The sequence below is a fragment of the Leiobunum rupestre genome, chromosome 4, assembly GCF_980474605.1.
Source record: "Leiobunum rupestre chromosome 4, qqLeiRupe1.1.hap1, whole genome shotgun sequence".
Lineage (NCBI taxonomy): Eukaryota > Metazoa > Arthropoda > Arachnida > Opiliones > Sclerosomatidae > Leiobunum > Leiobunum rupestre.
Genome location: NC_143387.1, coordinates 64,618,396 through 64,638,593, shown reverse-complemented (window position 1 = coordinate 64,638,593; position 20,198 = coordinate 64,618,396). Strand labels below are relative to the sequence as shown.

The following is a 20,198-nucleotide window of genomic DNA, read 5'->3' as shown; positions in this document are numbered from 1 at the left end:
CACAAATTTCTCGATCCCACCATTTTTCTTTTTTCACGACCCACTATTTACGTTAAAAAGATGGCGCTTTTAACCAATCAACATAAAATCCTTCTACTTTATCCAGGTGGTGGGAAGAAAGTCTGACTTATTTATTTATATCATATGATACATACGATGTTACACACAAAGAAAAAATATTATTGGATGTATAGCGTTTTACTTGCGCGAAATATATATATATATATATATATATATATATATAAGACAACGAAATAGACTTGTGCACAAGCGTTTACAACGTTTATTAAAACACGACTGCAGTTTCGGCTACCTTCATGGTGCAATTACATTTTATAATGACTTAAATAATCAAGAAATCAATGTTAACACCATAATGACCAGAACAAAGAAAAAACGTATAATAAACACATAATTAGTGTTAAATAAAATGGATAATAAATACAATATTTACAGGAAATACAATGTATGCAACCAAGAATGTGATACAACAAATAACGAAGTTGTACGCAAATGATCCTGTATGGAAGAGTGAAATTTAGTACAGAGAATCCCAATAATTGACTACATTATGATAGAAAGAGTACCACGGATAAGTTTGCTTTGATTAATTAAATAATTTGAAACTCTGATTCTAGGTGAGAACACGCGTTTCTATTACTGGTATATCATCCTAATCCAACCTCTTAAAAGTTGAATAACCTTGTTTATACCGTAATCCCACCTCCCAAAAAAATTTATATTTTTATAGTGTAACAAGTTTTATGGCAAATAAAAGTTGGTTCACGAAAATAACACTTTAACCCCATTTTCTCTAATACGGAAGTTATTTGTAGTTTAGGCCCCTTTCTTAAGCACTAATTGGGAATTAGCTAAAACCTAGCGGTAAATATCTCCCCATCCCTTGTACCAGAAGCTTATGGCTTTGCAATCAGATGAACAGAAACTGTAGCTTCAAAGTTTGAAGCTATTTCATTTACATGATGAACATAATTCCTGCTAAAATATCAGAAGTGAGTAGCTCTAACAAACCTGGAGATTATATTTTTATTCCGCTGAAGCTTCATTTTCCATAGCATTTGGGGGTGTCTATGTGTAAACATTTTATATGCTTGAAAGTATTTATTTTTATCCAGATGGTTAAAAAAAAACAATAAATGTATAACTTTGTCTTTAATCTAATTTTATATCACTTTGTAAAATAATAAAATTTTATTTCTTTGAAACCAATTGAATGGATGTTTTAATCACACCAGGGATATTTTTCTTGGGACCTAAGACTGGGTTGCCCCAAATTATTTATTAAAATTTTTTGACTATTCCCTGATTTTTAGGGCTAAAATGTTTTATACTTAACTTTTATCAGAAGTTAATAAATTTAAATAGACTTATATTTCATTAAAAAGGTTATTACAATGTGGAAAAAATTAGACAAACTTTCAAGGAAATAAATGATAAACATAGAATTGGTCATAGATCTAGAGTAAATTTACCTTCAAAAAGTGTCAAGAGAAAATTAAAATCCCGCACTTTATAGACTAATTTTAAAATTCCGTGATGTGTGGCAACCCTGTAAAAGACTTTCATTTTCATCTAAGAAAACATCCTTTTTTGGACATGATAAAAAAGTACCATTTATTTAATATTTACAGTGCTATAGTTATGTATATTTACAATACTATAGCTATATATATTTTTAGGACAACTATGTCACTAACAAAGGAAGATACGTTTATTCCACTTGATGCTTTCTTTACCAATCAGCACTGTTACTAGCCAAATAATCTCTTCTTCCGATATTTGAAGCTTGTTTGCTCTGAATAGCTTCCAATTTTGGACAGTCGGTAATTCTGTGGCCCAAACCACCACAATACGAGCAACCTCGTTCGTCTCCAAGATCCAAATACTTTTCGTTTTCCGATTGTAGGGCTGCCAAAAATGGTGGAACCTTCTGCCTCGCCTCCAACAAAAGATGTTTTAAATCCAATAAAACAGACTCGTCTAAATTTTAAAACCAAAAATCATTATAGATTACAACAGTACGGATAAATAATCTATAAACCAACCGCAAGCTTTGTTGATAAAAGTAGTCGCAACCCCTTTTTTCCCAGATCGACCGGTACGACCAATTCTATGCACTAAAAATTTTACAATTCAAATATCATAATTACTTACTTAAAAAATAAAGAGTTCTAATTTAATTTTCATACCATAATTTTCAATATCTTCAGGCATATCGTAATTAACAACATGTTGAATGTTTTCGAAATCCAAACCCTTTGAAGCGACGTCAGTTGCGACTAACACGTCTTTTTCTCCCTTTCGAAAAGCCTCCACTGATCGAGATCTTTCTTCTTGATCTTTCCCTCCGTGAATAGCCACAGCTTCAACTCCTTTTAGAAGCAAATATTCATGAATGGCATCAACATCTTGTTTTTTCTCAGCAAAAATTAAAACCTGCCAATGCAATACGATTACCATTACAGATATGTTTGACATTTTATTTTTATTTTTCCTTACAGGTGGAGATGTCTTTTGGAGTGTATCTAACAGATGAACTATTTTTGCTTCCTGTTTGACGTATTCTACTTCTTGTATGACATCCATAGAAGCTGCACCTGCCCTACCAACATTGACGGTCACAGGCTTAACTAAAGCACTCCGGGCAAAGTTTTGAATTTTCTTTGGCATTGTGGCAGAGAAAAGCAAGGTTTGTCGTTGTCCCTAGATATATAATTTATTAATTTCATTGTTTTTTTTTTCAGTTTATTGTATAATTCCCTAAAATATACTTTGAAAAAGGAAAAAATGGTTCGAACATCTTCTTCAAAGCCCATATCAATCATCCTATCGGCTTCATCCAAACATAGGTAACGACATATATCCAAGTTAATCATTTTTTTATCGAGCATGTCCATTAAACGACCCGGTGTTGCCACCATTATATGAACACCCCTGTTAGATTAAAAACACACTAATTAGTCCAAATTACACCTATTCCTTGTAATAATTTACCTTTTCACAACGTCTAATTGTTCCTTTACAGAAGTGCCTCCAATGCAGAGACAACACCTCAGTAATGGCAAACCATCATCAGATGCAGCTTGGCAGAAAAATTTTATTATTTCAAATGTTTGTTTTGCCAGTTCACGAGATGGACAGATGATTAATCCATATGGTCCTTCATTTTGAATGAACGGTAACTTCTTTTCTTGTTCGAAACAAAACATGATAATTGGTAAAACAAAAACTAACGTCTTTCCAGAACCAGTGAAGGCTATTGCAATCATGTCTCGACCTGATAACCTAAGTTTTAAAACATAATTTACTATAATTGCTCTACTACTTGCTATGATATGCTTACACTGCTGGTAATCCTTGCATTTGAATGGGTGTAGGTTTACTAATGCCTTTAATTTTTAATCCATTAATGATGCTTCTTGGAAATTTCATTTCCTAAATTATTTGTATTGTTAATACTTAATTCCTTATAATGATTTTAACTAGCCACTATAAATACCAACCTTAAAATGTTTTATAGGAGGAGGAACTTGTTCCCCTTCCACTAATATCAAATGTTTTTGTCGTGTTGTTTCATGCCTTAGTTCTGACATGGCTAAAATGTATTTGGGTATTCTCCAACTAAATAAAATATTAAAAAAGTCTAACTTTGTTTCTCCTTTAATTAGAAAAAACAATAATCATACGCAGTTTTTATTGGATCTTGATACTGAATTCCTTTGGCCAATTCAGCAACACCCATCAAAGCTCTTTTTTCAGCTACACTTTCTAAAATCTTCTCTTCCTCTTTAAGTTGTTTCTCTAGGGCGCTTTCTTTGCGAGCTTCCGCTTTTTTCTTCAATTCATTATGTTGATCTAATAAACTGACATTAGATTTTCGGCCATACTGATCATCTTCCTCAAATTCATCGTCGTCTCTGTCTGTCCCACTCGATTTGTTTCTTTCTTCTTCCAACAAAGCTCCTAATCGCCCGACCTTCAATTACTTCAATGTAGTATATGTTTACTTAAAATTATTGCTGTACGAGTACGCAATGTATGACTATGATATAACAATATAAAGAGACTGATATACTTTATGCTTTCTTCGTTCTTTTAATGGTACATATGGAGTGTAGTTATCTTCACTATCATCTGATGAGTCCTCTTTCCTTTCCCTTCTGTAACGCTATATATTTCTTGTTACAAATTAAAGTATATTAGTGGGTAGTTTTAATAACAATACCTTTGTTGAAGGTGGATCCATCTTTAAACGTATAAGACAATTTAACTAGGGAGTAGAACTATGCAGAACGGATCAGCCTTGGAATTTGATATAACAAAAACGTTTATTGCAGACGACATTGAAAGGAACGTCTGCTTTGAAGGTTAGTCACTGGCCGTTAAATCCATTGGCGTTCCTTCACTTGCATGCGATGTATTTATTTACTTCAAGTTTTATAAAGTAATTTTTACGTTATGCCTGTGGTAAATCAGCAAATTGTGGACAATATTGTCAAGCAACTGAAATCTCAAGGAATTTTTGACCAGTTTCGAAGAGATTGCCTCGCCGATGTAGACACTAAGGTAAGCCTTGGTATTTATCTTTGCCAACTTCATGCTAAGGTAATTACTGTTTTAATATTTCGTCTTATTAGCCTTCATATCAAAATTTACGTCAAAGGGTAGAGGGATATGTATCTAAGTTTCTATCGCAACAAACTTGGAATCCATCGTTGAACAAAAACCAACTTCGCGATGAATTACGACGTCAGATAAATGAGTATGCATTAATTAATTAATTAATTTTAATTTCCTTATAAATTAGACATTTACTTAATCGTACAGATCGGGAATGCTATCAATTGGAGTAGAACATGTAGTTGATCAAATTGTAAATTCCAAGGCAAACCGAGTTTTTCTACCTCAAATTGAAATAGCAGCTCGTCGTTATTTGGGCCTTGATAGAGATCAGAATGAAAATGAGGATAACGAACAAGCAGTGAAAGATGAAAAAGATATGGATAGAACAGCAATTTTTGATTTGAAAGAAACCACCCAAAATGGAGTTAAAGACCTAGCGAACTCTCAAATAAAGGAAGTGCCTAGTCAAATTATCGTCCAAGATAAAGCTCAAGACACCGTAATCCATATTGGTGATATTTTTAAAGCTAATTAATATCTTCTAAGAGATATTCAGCATGTTTTTTCCAAAAAAAAAAAACTTGCTACATTTTTTTCGTATTTAAAGAAATTATTCAAAAGTTAATTTAATTTTATGCAGAGTTTAATATGTATACATGCACAGGGAATTTTTTATATTTATTTACACCAGTGACCAAGGAACAGATTTTTTTAATGCAAAAAGAGTTATAAATTATAAGTGTGTAATAAATTTTAAAGGTTTTTACATTATTAAAATTTTATTAGTTCAATTGATACAAAGTGTCATTTGTGCATATTGGATTTATGAAATGCATGAGTGAATTTATAAATTGTGGTGACAATAGGGTTGTTTATTTTAAAAATGTGTTCTTGACACTGGTGTTTAAACTTGCAGCTGAAGAAGACAAGGAAGAGACTATTGATCCACCAGAAACAGTTACTGCAAAACAACCCCAAAAAGATTACGATAGTTACGTAATTTTGAATACAAGCAGAGAGACTGAAACTACCATCAGCGGTGATGATGAACTTCTTCCGCCGGGTGTGGATTTCGCCAGTCCTGTGAAGAAACTTGTTGAAGCTGAAGAGTTAGTTAAGGGGGAGGATACAAGCAGCTCTTTCAACAGCGAACCATTGGTCATCTATGATCCTCAAGCCAGCAGCAATGATAATTCAAACTCTAGTTCAAACAAGGGTAGCCCTAATGAAGAAAAAACAGAACCAACACCACACCCCTCTAACTTAGACTTTAATAAAAGGGCAACTAGTTCTGAGGCTTCGTTTGATAATTTACTCAAAATTAAACCATCATCTCAATTGGTGGCAGAAGTAGAGTCAAAAACACTAGATGAGAAAGACAGCAATGACGTAGGGACAATTGAGAGTAAAAAATCTGGAGATACAGAAGAAAAAAAATCTTTGGAGAGTGAAATAAAGAAATTACTTGAATTGGGGGATAAAGAAAAAATGGAACAAGAAATACGTCGAATATTAGAAATAGAAAGCAAGAAAATGGTTGAAAAGGAACTGAAAAAGAGAGAAGTTATCGAAGCTGCTAAAGTTCAGAATGAAGATAGCAAAACTTCATCCATGGAAAATAGTAGATCCAATTCTTTGACTGACTTAACTAAAGAGAAACCTAAGACGGAAAAATCAAGAGACTCTTCATCTAAAAGTGAAAATTTGAGTCGTTCAAATTCGTTGTCCGAAATCTCCAGAGAAAAACCACCAAGCAAAAGTGATAAAACAAAGTCCTCAGATGTCTCCAGTAAATCATCCAAGTATGAGTATTCAAAATCCAAAGGACACAAATCTCACGACACAAACAAGAGAAGTGATAGTAAAAGTTCTAAATCAAGCCCTTCCAAAGGAAAACAGGAGCACAAAAGTGAAAAAAGCGAAAGCAAATCAAGTTCTGAGAAATCTAAATATTCCTCTAAACCAAAATCTTCAACTGTCAAGTCTAGCTCAAAATTGTCAGAGTCAAAGACCCCAAAATCCACCTTAGTTTCGAAAACTAAGCTTGCTTCAAGTAGCAGCACTACAAAGACTGACATTTCCTCCAAAGTTTCCAAACCTGAGCTTCAAACTGTGAAGGAAAAGAGTAGATTTGTGCCTATTAAAGCCAATATAGTAAAACCTGTTTCAAAAAATTTCGTAACAGCTGGGAAAGAGGCACCTGCTAAAACGTCTCAAGAGAAAGATAAAAAGCATGACAAGGATGGTTCAAAAAGAGATTCAGTCACAAAACCTAAAAGTTTAGAAAAGAAAGATACTCTAAGTCACATTTTCAAATCACCCGATAATCATTCTTCTGAAAAGAAAGTTGAAATAGAAAGTAGTGAAACTGATGATGTTAGTATATTTACGATTTAAAAGTTACATTACATGTCCATTGATTATTACTTTTTCTTAAAGGATTTCATCAGAACTTTGAGTAACTTGAAAAAAGGGGAAAATAAAAAGGAAGATGAAGACAAGAAGTCCGATGTATCTGTTAGTTCAGTTCATACTAGTGACCTGTCTTCATTTGATGACGAAATTAGTTTATCTTCTGATGAGGAGTTTAAAGCCGTACCATTACCGACTCCAGCTAAGGAAATCAAGAAAATGCCACTTAAAGATAGTAAATAGCAATCAGTTTTTCTCAACCATCGCTGTTCTCGGTATAGTATGATTAATTTTTTTAGTTAAAGAAATTACGTCTACAATAACAAAGGATAAGCAAAGTTCTGGTAGAAGTACCCCCAGTCCAGCTGAAGAATTGGAAAAGAAATTAGATTCATATCAGAATGTGGATGATTCTAGTTCCCAAAGAGAAGATTTAACTTCTGGTAAATATTTTTAACTTTAGAAAAATCATGATTTCTACTCAAGCTGTAATTACAAGTATCATTTGACTATTTTTCTTTAACCGTCAGAAACTCAAACTGATGATGATGATAAAGGTCGAAGATCTGGTCTGAGACGTCAACGAAAACTTAATCCAAAATACGCTTCCGACGAATATTCTTCTATATTTAATAAAACAAGGCGGGAGAGAAAATCAACGGAGGACTCCAAGCAAAATAAAAGTAATACAGAACCGTCTGACTCTCGTAAAAGGAGATATTCTAGAACCCAAGAAAGACAATCTTCAAAAGGAGATTCGGAGAGCGAATCATCTGTTAAGTCTTCCAGAACTGAAACATCTACGAGTAAAGGTGCAAGAGGTAGACAAAGCAGATCTTGATAGCTGTAAAGTAAATTTCTTAATCTGTGGTATTATATTTAATTTGTTTATTGCTTATTATTTTTTAGTTATTTTTTACCTCAACTACTAATTTCCTTAAATGTGTAAATATTATAAAATAAATACAAAATTAATATTTTAAATTTTGAGTATTCAAAGTGGCTTTTATCTCTCATTTCTTTTTAGTATTGAAATATTATAAAACCTATTGCTTTTAAATAATATTTCAGATTTGACTATAGTCACGTTGGATGATGATTCTAATTCTGTAACTGAAATTCCCGCAAGTATCTCAAAACCTAAAGAGGAGTTTTATAAAAAAAATAAATTTAAATTAGGAAAAAATAAGGTAAAGCTTTTGCATTACTAATTTATACTTTAAAGTAGTCTTAATATATTTCCTGATGTTTCTTTTCAGAAATGACTTCCTCAAGTAGAGTTATCATTCCGATTTAAAAGGTAATTATTTTCTAGTACTTTATGCACTTAAATCAATGATTAGTGGATTTAAGCTAAAAAAATTATTAAAACAACAACTCTAGTCAAATGTATAAATATATTTATTTACTTCTATGCGCTTGTACAAACAAGCTTAGAGGTAGAAAATGACGATACAAAAATCGTAGTTTTTCATATTTATGAAAAGCTTAAGAAATTATATATTTACACAATGGAAAATATGGGGGAAATTAAATGTCTCAACAATCGAAAATAAATAGTAACTCAAAAACCATGTACGCATTTGTACAACACTAAATGCAGTTAAAATGAAAATTATGGGTGGGTCTTATTGCCCATCAATATATAATTTCTTTTAAGCAGTTTGCAGAAAACAATTTGTTAACACATTTAAAAATTGGGCCATATAAGAAAAAAATTCTCAAACTAAGGATCTTACCATTCCAAACAGACCCGAAAAAAAGTAAAAACATTTTATCTAATTTCATAAATGTAGAATAATTTTAATACCAAGTCCGACTGTATTCCTATTTCACAGTTAAGATAACTGTTAACTAAAACATTGTAAAACTATTAATATTCTTCAGGAAGCAACGTTATAGATAGTTTATTATCATTCCAGAAATATGTTTTGGGTAATTCAATCTGAAAATTCAAAGAAATATTATGTTTTTGATCACGTGAAAGAATAACATTATTATCGATATTAACCATTTCTGGATGATTTAATTCTTCTAAATCTTCTATCATTTCCTCCAATAAGTCCTCTGTTAATAAAATTTGTAACCACGGCCCGTGAGCGGCAATGGGGTGTTCAACGTCAGCAAAAGCACCGACGACACTAGGAGCCACGAATGTAATAGCAACATCTCCTATGACACTCTTAAACGTGAAATGGCGTCCGTGTTTTAACCTCCCTCTTTAAAATGATAAGAGCAAATTAACTGATGACACCTTTTATTAAAATTTACCTTAAATACTTTAAAGCTAATGGAAGAACAGATCCGGCTTCTAAATTAAATTGCATGTGGACGGATTCCAGAGTTCTTGTTCGGGCTAATTCGCCAGTTTCTAAGGAAGTTACGTCGTTACTAGCGTTACTGTCGTATGATTCTTTCCTCAAATTAGATTGATTTCTAAGGTGGATAAAAACAGGACTGTTGCAGTGCCCTTTTTTAAAAGGTAAGTAATTATCTTACTGGTTTAAATTTTTTGATTTGTTTGGTTGGATTGGAGGTAGGACAGGTGTGGTGTTGAGTAAGCCCCTTTTCAAAGTAGCTTTAATTTGAGCTGTATCTGTAATATAAGATAGGTTTAACATATTTTCAAAGTAACAAAACTAACAAATTTAACCATCTTCTGAAATTTGTGGTATGGCAGCCCCTCGTCCGCCTTGTGTTTCATTTCTCTCAATTTGGGTTGGCTGAGATTTTTCTGACCAAGAGCACCTGGCACTGACGCCGCTTAAATTTGAACCTTCATTTTCTATACCTTCTTCTACCGCTTCCTATTTTATCATTGAGCGTTATTTTACTTAGCTTTTAACTGGTATACATTTCACTTAATTTACCTGTACATCCGGATCAATTTCAAACATTGATTCACCCCGTCTCATATCAGTTACTAACCAATCTCCTCCGATTCCTCCAACAGCCTTCATTAAATCTATAACACCGGGCCCATTCCACCTTTGAGCGGCTTGTAACTCTTCCGTACATACCCCAACAATCTTTAGGGCAAAATGGTTTATTTACAAATATTTCAATGCCACATTTTTTCATATTTTAAATATTTGACCTGTACAAAGGCGACTGGTCCAAAAGGGGTCATAACTGTTCCAAGCTGGGGGTCTTCTGTCATTAGCATGTGTTGGATTCGCGATTCGCTATTGTCTAGTGGGCAATGCCAAGATACGTGATCACCAGCACAAAGTCTATTTTCTGTACAAAAGTGAAAAGGTTACTGTGTTTTGTAGGGATTAGAAAAAAAACTTTTGTAAAATGAAACCTGATTGGAAGACATATTTGGCTAAAGCTTGCATAATTGCAGCAGGCCAAGTAGGTGGGGCTGTTTCCCCTGGTTCTCTTTTCAAACGAAATGTTAGCTCAAATCCAAACCCACTAGGAATATCATTTCCTGTCCCTGAAATACTGTTTTTGAATTGATTAAGTAAAGGAGTAATTTTATGTGTATTGGTTTAATGTACTCGTGAACTCTGCCATCTCCATATAAATCTGATAGACCAAAGCTGACGTAATGCCAATGTGGAGGAATACCTTTAGATTCATCACCAGAATTAGCATACATGCTAATGTAATCGAGAGGGTCTGGTCCCCCAAGCCTTTTAAATAAATTTTATTTGTACAGAACAATTAATTTTTCATTTAAATAGTGACCTTTACCAAAATTTAACAAGTGCTGTAACTTGTAAAGGGTTTGGTTGTTCAGGATATATGTTGCGGCATGATGAATATAATGCTTCTAGACCCAGAAAAACTTGTGGAATGGATGTGAAATTGTCCATCATTGATCATTTATTTAACTTAATTTACAGATAAAAGAAATTCATTGTTAACTTTAGTAAAAGAAAAAGTGAAAACTAGACGAAATGTCTTTCTAAAACATAGGCACTTTTTAGTTCAGAGATGGAGCTAGCGGTCAGCGGTGAAAAAATGACACTTTTTATCACGTAGAGGATGGTAGAAATGAGAAACACTGCGTAAGCTAGAAGGATGCCATTAGGATGGAATCGGGTTATCGGCGCCATCTGACAAGCGCTTTATTATTTACTTAGAATGCTGCTATTAAGGGGGAGCTTGGTTGGAGCACTATGCGTGAGCGTGAGGCGGTCAGCAAATTGAAGTACTTGGGTCGGCTGATGTTGATGCCAAACCACATGTTTCCTGGCATTGTGTTTCGGGCCTTGCGACAAGAAAATGTTAGAACAGGTTTTTTTCGGCGGCTAGAACATCTTGACAAAATTTACGGTATTGGCACTAAAAGGAGTGAGGCTACGAACTTGGAGGAGAGAAGTATTCTGGAGTGGAAAATCCCATAGCGGTAATAAGAACGTCCTTTCCCGCCTATTGCTGTTAGAATTACCCAGACTACCCCGGTTTTTGGTCGGACGTCAGCTTTATCTGCCATCATTCTGGCTTGATGACGTCCGACCAAAAAGTGCATGATGGGAATTTTACAAAGCCGCAGGTGGCGCCCGACTTTTCCACTCCAGAATACTTCTCTCCTCCAAGCTACGAACGAGCATCAATGGGCCACTATTGTAACAATGGACGTGCGGGTATCTAATAATATTTCAGATCTACATCAGGTCAAATGGATTCTTGGGTTGTGGAAGAAGGCCAAGGACGCTTGGCGTCGTTTGAATAATAATTAATCGGTTTCTTTCGCTCTTATCGTATTATCAAGAATGTATTTATTTATACTCAGGGAGAATGAATACATAGTTTGCATCCCTACGTCATCAATGACGCAGTTCCAAGTATAGATATAAGAACCAAGAATAAATATTTAATTTGAGCAAGAATGAACGTTTCTTTGCCGCCATTTTGAAGGTGTAGATTTCTTAGTAAAACGGGAGGGTTAACAGTTTCAATCGTCTGTTTGCGGATTTTAATTATTTTCAAATGATTAAGGAATTATTTTCACGTTAAAAATGGTTATCTGCCTGGTTAAAAATTGTTCGAGTAGTTCAATTACCAATGGAGAGCGAAAATTGTTTATTTTATTCGATAGTGAAGGTAATTGTAAAAAGGATGACCGCAAAGGCCTAACTTTGATAAGCTTTGTTAACTTCTTTTCGTAGATATTTCTGTCGTAATTTGATATTTTATTTAAATAACCCGGCCTTAGAATCTTATCTGGCTTTGTTTAGGGCCCATTTAAAATTTTAAAGCATAAATCTAATACGTTTTGTAGCTTTGACGAGATTACCAACAAAATGGCTACCTATATAGTAGCTACGCGCGAAATGGTTTGAACTTTTGATCGCCCTCCCAGTTTCCTTGGAGACCATAGGCCCCTCCCTTCGGTGCAAACTATGAATATGTCGAGATTATTTTTAGCGTTTCTACAATTCCACACGTTGGGACCCCCGGTGTGCTCCTCCGCTTTAATAAAATAAAATAATACTGCAATCTCATTGGTTCTTAAAAATAACGTTTTTCGACGCGATTACCGCTGCTGCGAGGACGCAAAAAATAAGACCGCCTCCTTTTTTCCTCTCGAGAATATTTTTAGCGTTTCTACAATTCCACCCGTTGGGACCCCCGGTATGCTCCTCCGCTTTAATAAAATAAAATAATACTGCAATCTCATTGGTTCTTAAAAATAACGTTTTTCGACGCGATTACCGCTGCTGCGAGGACGCAAAAAATAAGACCGCCTCCTTTTTTCCTCCCCCCCCCGCCTCATTAGCGTGACGGCGTTAGGGCCTCAACGTGTCCGTCGATAGTCTCGACATATTCATTCTCCCTGAGTATAAATAAATACATTCTTGGTATTATATATATATGTATTTTTTATTTATATGCTTATTTTGAATTGGGTTTTTGGCGGGTTTTATTTCTGCTGTAAAATTCTGGATTGGGTTTTTGGTATTTCCTGGATTTTATTCCATGCTGGTTTTGTATATGTATTTTTTATTTTTTTTCTCGACTGTGCTCCTCGTTTGTGAGTGAGCCGCCCTGTTCCAAAAGGGTTGTCAGTAAATAAATCTTAAATCTGAAATCTTTAAACATTGTCGCCATGGTTACGGCGGAAATTTTGAAAGAGGCGAGTTACTGCGTGTCGCGTCGTGCGCAGTGACCTTACTTTAATTTGTGTTTGCGTTTTTCTCGTCTATAAGCATAACTGCGGAAAATTAAAAATGGTAAAAATAGCTTTTTTTTTGCACAGTAAAAACTTGGCTGCGTTCAACAACTCTAAAAAAGCTCAGCGCTGAGCTCAACGGTCAGCGGTTTTTTGCTGAACGGGTTTTTTACTTCCGGTTTTGACGTAACGTTGATCATCGGAGACTCAGCGGAAACATCGGCTGAGCGAGATTGTTTTTCCGTTGCTCATCGGTATCGTGACGTCATTCGACAAAGTTAAAGGAGGGGTAGCAGACAATATTTTGTTCGTTAAGTCAGCGAACTATAAATCGTACAACAACTTTTAGATTTTTGTGACGTAGCGTTGATTAAAGCGACTTTCAAGAGACCCTCTAGTCAATTTAAAATACGTCATTCGGTCGCCGTTCGTTGTGAAGCCAAAGTTACGACCGAATGACGTATTTCAAATCGACTAGGTCTTTCTTGAAAGTCCCTTTAAAAGAACTCAACGATAACTCAACGGTTTTTCTCCGTTGATAGTTGTTGAACGCAGCCCTGATTTCGGAAAGAAATAAAATGCTCATTTCATAAGTATGTAATATTATAGGAATTATTTTATACTAATCTCGGAACATAAGTGTTTTTAATTTTCAGCGAACTTCAAGACCATATGTTTGACTTTGAGTTGGGGATGGGCTATCATGGGGAGGCTGAATAACGTGGAAACTGAATAACGTGCATCCTGAATAACGTGGAAAATGACAGCAACTTGAATAACGTGGAAACTGAATAACGTGGAAACTGAATAACGTGGAAACTGAATAACGTGGAAACTGAATAACGTGGAAACTGAATAACGTGGAAACTGAATAACGTGGAAACTGAATAACGTGGAAACTGAATAGCGTGGAAACTGAATAACGTGGAAACTGAATAGCGTGGAAACTGAATAACGTGGAAACTGAATAGCGTGGAAACTGAATAACGTGGAAACTGAATAACGTGGAAACTGAATAGCGTGGAAACTGAATAACGTGGAAACTGAATAGCGTGGAAACTGAATAACGTGGAAACTGAATAACGTGGAAACTGAATAGCGTGGAAACTGAATAACGTGGAAACTGAATAACGTGGAAACTGAATAGCGTGGAAACTGAATAGCGTGGAAATGTTTCCCCTTGTCGTTGTTAGAAGTCGCCACTGACTGAATTTTAAAGGCGTCGTTTTCCATTTAAACAAGTTGGGCAAAATCGTACAAATAGTTTCACTTGCTGATTTATTTAGTGAAACATTTATTATTGCTTCTTCTCTTTTCTCGAAATTGTTTTTATTTGATAAAAATAGGGACTAATTATGCATTAAGCTAGAATGGGAATATAGCCCCAGGGCGGTAATCGCTCAATGGTGGCTGTTGTTTCAATATTGCACAGAAAAGAATTACGATTTTGTATAAAAGGGTGGCAAATTTTTGGGCGGCAAAAGTATAAAGACGGCCCTGACTATAGTTTTAAAACAATAATAAATAAATTATATTAAATAGTCAGATTTTCTATAACGAAATTTTCTTAAAAAAAGGTTAATTAACTAAGAAATATAAATTAAATATTATTCTTATATCAATTGTCTAAGAACGAGTGACACTATCTTTAGAAAAGTAAATTTTAGACTAGAAATGAAGTTTATGAGTGGAACAATTTTTACCAAAGAAAATTGCGTTATAGCCAAAAACGTTTCTTTATTCACTATATGAGGTAAAATTTATGAAGTCGCAGATTTTCTTAATGAAATTTGAAGAATTATAGTAAAGTTGCACTTGGAAAATCCACGACTTGAGTTTTGGTCTACAAGTGAGCGGAAGTGATCTGCGAATGACCGGAAGTGGAAGTTTGTCTTCCCCTTATAGATGATTAGGGAAAAAAGGAAAAGTTTTCTTCCGTTAACGATTTTAACAGGCTACTTTGCACATATTGAAACGTTGAATTTATTAGAACTAAATTGAAGTGGTCGTTTATACATAAGAGGTTTATTTAAGGTTTATATCTGGGACGAAAAGTTCGAGGTCGGAAGTTATAGCGTCGTGGCTGGACGGCAACGGCTGCAGATGGAAAGGGAACGATTTGCGGCGGTTGCGGCTCGACGGGAACGGTTGACGGAGGCGGCGGATCGACGGGAATGGCTGGCGGCGGCCGGACGGGAACGGTTGACGGAGGCGGCGGATTGACGGGAATGGCTGGCGGTGGCCGAACGGCGGCGGTTGGGGATCGACGGGAATGGCTGGCGGCGGCCGGACGGGAAAGGCTGGCGGCGTCCGAACTCGTTGTAGAATCGGTTTATTAGACTCGGAGTCGGACTCGTTCTCCCTCCCAAATATATTTTTTTTATAAATGTGATCAGGAATTTGAGGAATAACGTGGAAACTGAATAGCGTGGAAACTGAATATCGTGGAAACTGAACAGCGTGGAAATGTTTCCCATGGTCGTAAGGGAACGGCTAACGGCGGCTGCGGGTGGACGGAAATGGCTGGCTGCGGCTGGACAGGAATGGCTGCACGGGAACGGTTGGCTGCGGCTGCCACTGGACAGGAATGGCTGGCGGCGGCTGACTGCGGCTGCGGCTCGACGGGAATGGCTGGCGGCGCCTGGACGGGAAAGGCTGGCGGCGTCCGAACTCGTTGTAGAATCGGTTTATTAGACTCGGAGTCGGACTCGTTCTCCCTCCCAAATATATATTTTTTTTTTATAAATGTGATCAGGAATTTGAGGAATAACGTGGAAACTGAACAGCGTGGAAACTGAATAACGTGGTAACTGAATAACGTGGAAATGTTTCCCATGGTCGTAAGGGAACGGCTAACGGCGGCTGCGGGTGGACGGAAATGGCTGGCTGCGACTGGAAAGGAATGGCTGGACGGCAACGGTTGGCTGCGGCTGCGACTGGACAGGAATGGCTGGTGGCGGCTGGCTGCGGCTGCGGCTCGACGGGAATGGCTGGCGGCGGCTGGACGGCAAAGGCTGGCGGCGTCAGAACTCGTTGTAGAAGCGGTTTATTAGACTTGGAGTCGGACTCGTTCTCCCTCCCAAATATTTTTTTTTATAAATCTGATCCGGAATTTGAGGAATGAGTTAAGGTTAATAGAAACCTTTTCTAAGTGGTTTTATTGCAGTGTACGTTTATACATAAGAGGTTTATTTAAGGTTTATAGGAAGTTATAGCGTCATGGCTGGCGGCGGCTGGATGGCATAAGCTGGTGTAGGCTGCTGCCGGACGGGGTTTGCTGGCGGTGGTTAAAATTAACCTTTAACCTAAGAATTAAATATAATTTATACAGATCATAGAATCAATTTAATACACAATCTAAATCATTAGATATGAAAAATTTTAAAAAGTGTTTATAGTGATATTTTATTAAATTCAATATTTATTCTTCTACTACGCAGTTTTCGAAGAAATACTCTGACACTTCATTTGGGAATTATTCACAGTTTCCTTCACATGGTTTCAAACAAGTGAAACAAATCCAGTCCTAACAATTATCGCACTTTAATCCTTCATCGTTCTTTTTCCTCTTACTATAAAGTAAATCACATGTAGCGCATCTTTTACCACTCTTAAATTTAAGTTTTCTTCTTAAAAATTTTATCTCTCGTTTTCTCTAGCTTTATTTTTCGGTGGCAAAAAAAAAAAGAAAAAGCAGCATGCTTTTAATCCCCCCCTCCCCTCACACGGCCTTGGCAGAGGTGGGTGGAGTCGACCGTAAACATTTTCATCCATTAAACATCAATACCATATTTTTAGGATATACTTAAAAGGGCTTTCTCTACCCGCTGGTTAAACGTAGTTAGCGGTGATTCTTCAGCCCCTCTTAGTGCTTCCAACCGACTCCCAGATATCAGTTGCGATATCTGATCTGAGGATAAGAAAAAAATCAGATCGATATCTGATTATCTGATTTTAAAACAAGGTTAGGATGAAGTGCTAAAAAATAACTTCATCAAAATTATAATTTTTAATTTGGTTTCCATAGGATATAATGCTAAAAATATTAGTCAGATAACTGTTCGGATAACAGTTAACGGGGAAATTTAACCTGAATGAGCAGATCAGTTGACCGTTGGAAGCGCTAGCCCCTCTCATCCGAACCCCTTAAACACGTTTAAAAAAATACGCAGTCTTATAATTTTGGATCCGATTGACTTTTAAATTAAACCATATTGACATGCGCCAAAGCTTATAGAGCCTACACGAATTTTCTTCGTAGTTTGGATTGGATTTGAGATAGGGGTCTCATTAAAATGCCCTACGCCAGCATCAACTAGCCCGGACAGGTAACAACCCTAGCATGGGTAGTAGTACTCTACTACTGATGGTCTCACTTTCGACGCAAGCCATTCAACGGACCAAAGTCGCAGCAATGGCTTGACCAGTTTACACTTCGCTTACAGCTGTGGGATAGAGAGTGGATGCTATAGCAACTCCAGCCGACACCCTACCTACATAGATAGAGAGCCATACCCTTCATCAAGGGCTCCTAAAGGGGAACGACTGGCACACAGCGGTACACATAACTTGGCACAGCTGGCACCAGAGTTCCGGGTGTGACCCAAAAGACCAGGAAACCGGGCAACAGCTCCTCATACGGAGACCCGCCACCCCTCAGCAGGTTACCCAAACTTCCGAGGCGGCCGGTTTGACCAGATCCTCTCCGCTAGCCTGAGCCGTAGCTCAGTTTCCAGCCGCTACCAATCTTAGTCGGAGGTAGAGATAGGATCATGATATCACGGCTTACTTATCTCAGTGCACCACCGCCCTTATGGTTTACAAGAGCCGGACCTCGCCTCACCCGTAAAGCCAGCTATTATTGCACACCGTGACCCGTTAAGGGCCATTGTTTGGGAGGGAGAACGAGTCCGACTCCGAGTCTAATAAACCGATTCTACAACGAGTTCGGACGCCGCCAGCCTTTCCCGTCCAGGCGCCGCCAGCCATTCCCGTCGAGCCGCAGCCGCAGTCAGCCGCCGCCAGCCATTCCTGTCCAGTGGCAGCCGCAGCCAACCGTTCCCGTGCAGCCATTCCTGTCCAGCCGCAGCCAGCCATTTCCGTCCACCCGCAGCCGCCGTTAGCCGTTCCCTTACGACCATGGGAAACATTTCCACGCTGTTCAGTTTCCACGATATTCAGTTTCCACGCTATTCAGTTTCCACGCTGTTCAGTTTCCACGTTATTCCTCAAATTCCTGATCACATTTATAAAAAAAATATATATATTTGGGAGGGAGAACGAGTCCGACTCCGAGTCTAATAAACCGATTCTACAACGAGTTCTGACGCCACCAGCCTTTCCTGTCCAGCCGCCGCCAGCCATTTCCGTCCACCCGCAGCCGCCGTTAGCAGTTCCATTACGAACAGGGGAAACATTCCACGTTATTCAGTTTCCACGTTATTCCTCAAATTCCTGATCACATTTATAAAAAAAATATATTTGGGAGGGAGAACGAGTCCGACTCCGAGTCTAATAAACCGATTCTACAACGAGTTCGGACGCCGCCAGCCTTTCCCGTCCAGGCGCCGCCAGCCATTCCCGTCGAGCCGCAGCCGCAGTCAGCCGCCGCCAGCCATTCCTGTCCAGTGGCAGCCGCAGCCAACCGTTCCCGTGCAGCCATTCCTGTCCAGCCGCAGCCAGCCATTTCCGTCGATCCCCAACCGCCGCCGTTCGGCCACCGCCAGCCATTCCCGTCAATCCGCCGCCTCCGTCAACCGTTCCCGTCCGGCCGCCGCCAGCCATTCCCGTCGATCCGCCGCCTCCGTCAACCGTTCCCGTCGAGCCGCAACCGCCGCAAATCGTTCCCTTTCCATCTGCAGCCGTTGCCGTCCAGCCACGACGCTATAACTTCCGACCTCGAACTTTTCGTCCCAGATATAAACCTTAAATAAACCTCTTATGTATAAACGACCACTTCAATTTAGTTCTAATAAATTCAACGTTTCAATATGTGCAAAGTAGCCTGTTAAAATCGTTAACGGAAGAAAACTTTTCCTTTTTTCCCTAATCATCTATAAGGGGAAGACAAACTTCCACTTCCGGTCATTCGCAGATCACTTCCGCTCACTTGTAGACCAAAACTCAAGTCGTGGATTTTCCAAGTGCAACTTTACTATAATTCTTCAAATTTCATTAAGAAAATCTGCGACTTCATAAATTTTACCTCATATAGTGAATAAAGAAACGTTTTTGGCTATAACGCAATTTTCTTTGGTAAAAATTGTTCCACTCATAAACTTCATTTCTAGTCTAAAATTTACTTTTCTAAAGATAGTGTCACTCGTTCTTAGACAATTGATATAAGAATAATATTTAATTTATATTTCTTAGTTAATTAACCTTTTTTTAAGAAAATTTCGTTATAGAAAATCTGACTATTTAATATAATTTATTTATTATTGTTTTAAAACTATAGTCAGGGCCGTCTTTATACTTTTGCCGCCCAAAAATTTGCCACCCTTTTATACAAAATCGTAATTCTTTTCTGTGCAATATTGAAACAACAGCCACCATTGAGCGATTACCGCCCTGGGGCTATATTCCCATTCTAGCTTAATGCATAATTAGGCCCTATTTTTATCAAATAAAAACAATTTCGAGAAAAGAGAAGAAGCAATAATAAATGTTTCACTAAATAAATCAGCAAGTGAAACTATTTGTACGATTTTGCCCAACTTGTTTAAATGGAAAACGACGCCTTTAAAATTCAGTCAGTGGCGACTTCTAACAACGACAAGGGGAAACATTTCCACGCTATTCAGTTTCCACGCTATTCAGTTTCCACGCTATTCAGTTTCCACGTTATTCAGTTTCCACGTTATTCAGTTTCCACGCTATTCAGTTTCCACGTTATTCAGTTTCCACGTTATTCAGTTTCCACGCTATTCAGTTTCCACGTTATTCAGTTTCCACGCTATTCAGTTTCCACGCTATTCAGTTTCCACGTTATTCAGTTTCCACGCTATTCAGTTTC

General features: G+C 37.3%; 3 protein-coding genes across 3 annotated transcripts; 1 reads left to right on the top strand and 2 right to left on the bottom strand.

Annotated features, from left to right (window-relative positions):
* Positions 1-1,607: 1,607 nt before the first annotated feature.
* On the bottom strand, positions 1,608-4,341 carry abs (ATP-dependent RNA helicase abstrakt). Its single transcript, XM_090173893.1, has 11 exons — positions 4,247-4,341; positions 4,097-4,189; positions 3,708-3,997; positions 3,525-3,642; positions 3,365-3,456; positions 3,016-3,306; positions 2,793-2,955; positions 2,521-2,724; positions 2,211-2,457; positions 2,067-2,138; positions 1,608-2,001 (listed from the first exon to the last, which is right to left on the bottom strand). The coding sequence occupies exons 1-11, from the start codon at positions 4,265-4,267 to the stop codon at positions 1,754-1,756; spliced, it is 1,839 nt and encodes a 612-aa protein (XP_090030019.1). The 5' UTR covers positions 4,268-4,341; the 3' UTR covers positions 1,608-1,753.
* A 3-nt stretch (positions 4,342-4,344) lies between these two features.
* Positions 4,345-8,363, top strand: LOC149948756 (uncharacterized). The gene is made up of 10 exons (XM_090173892.1): positions 4,345-4,388; positions 4,498-4,587; positions 4,659-4,783; positions 4,849-5,156; positions 5,561-7,020; positions 7,084-7,291; positions 7,356-7,499; positions 7,587-7,877; positions 8,128-8,246; positions 8,316-8,363. The coding sequence occupies exons 4-10, from the start codon at positions 4,856-4,858 to the stop codon at positions 8,319-8,321; spliced, it is 2,529 nt and encodes an 842-aa protein (XP_090030018.1). The 5' UTR covers positions 4,345-4,388; positions 4,498-4,587; positions 4,659-4,783; positions 4,849-4,855; the 3' UTR covers positions 8,322-8,363.
* Positions 8,364-8,566: 203 nt separating this feature from the next.
* Positions 8,567-11,033, bottom strand: Su(fu) (suppressor of fused domain protein). Its single transcript, XM_090172499.1, has 10 exons — positions 10,759-11,033; positions 10,563-10,697; positions 10,364-10,506; positions 10,154-10,296; positions 9,927-10,085; positions 9,710-9,863; positions 9,556-9,652; positions 9,337-9,492; positions 9,068-9,275; positions 8,567-9,001 (listed from the first exon to the last, which is right to left on the bottom strand). Exons 1-10 carry the CDS (start codon positions 10,881-10,883, stop codon positions 8,930-8,932), a joined length of 1,392 nt encoding a protein of 463 aa, XP_090028625.1. The 5' UTR covers positions 10,884-11,033; the 3' UTR covers positions 8,567-8,929.
* Positions 11,034-20,198: the final 9,165 nt, after the last annotated feature.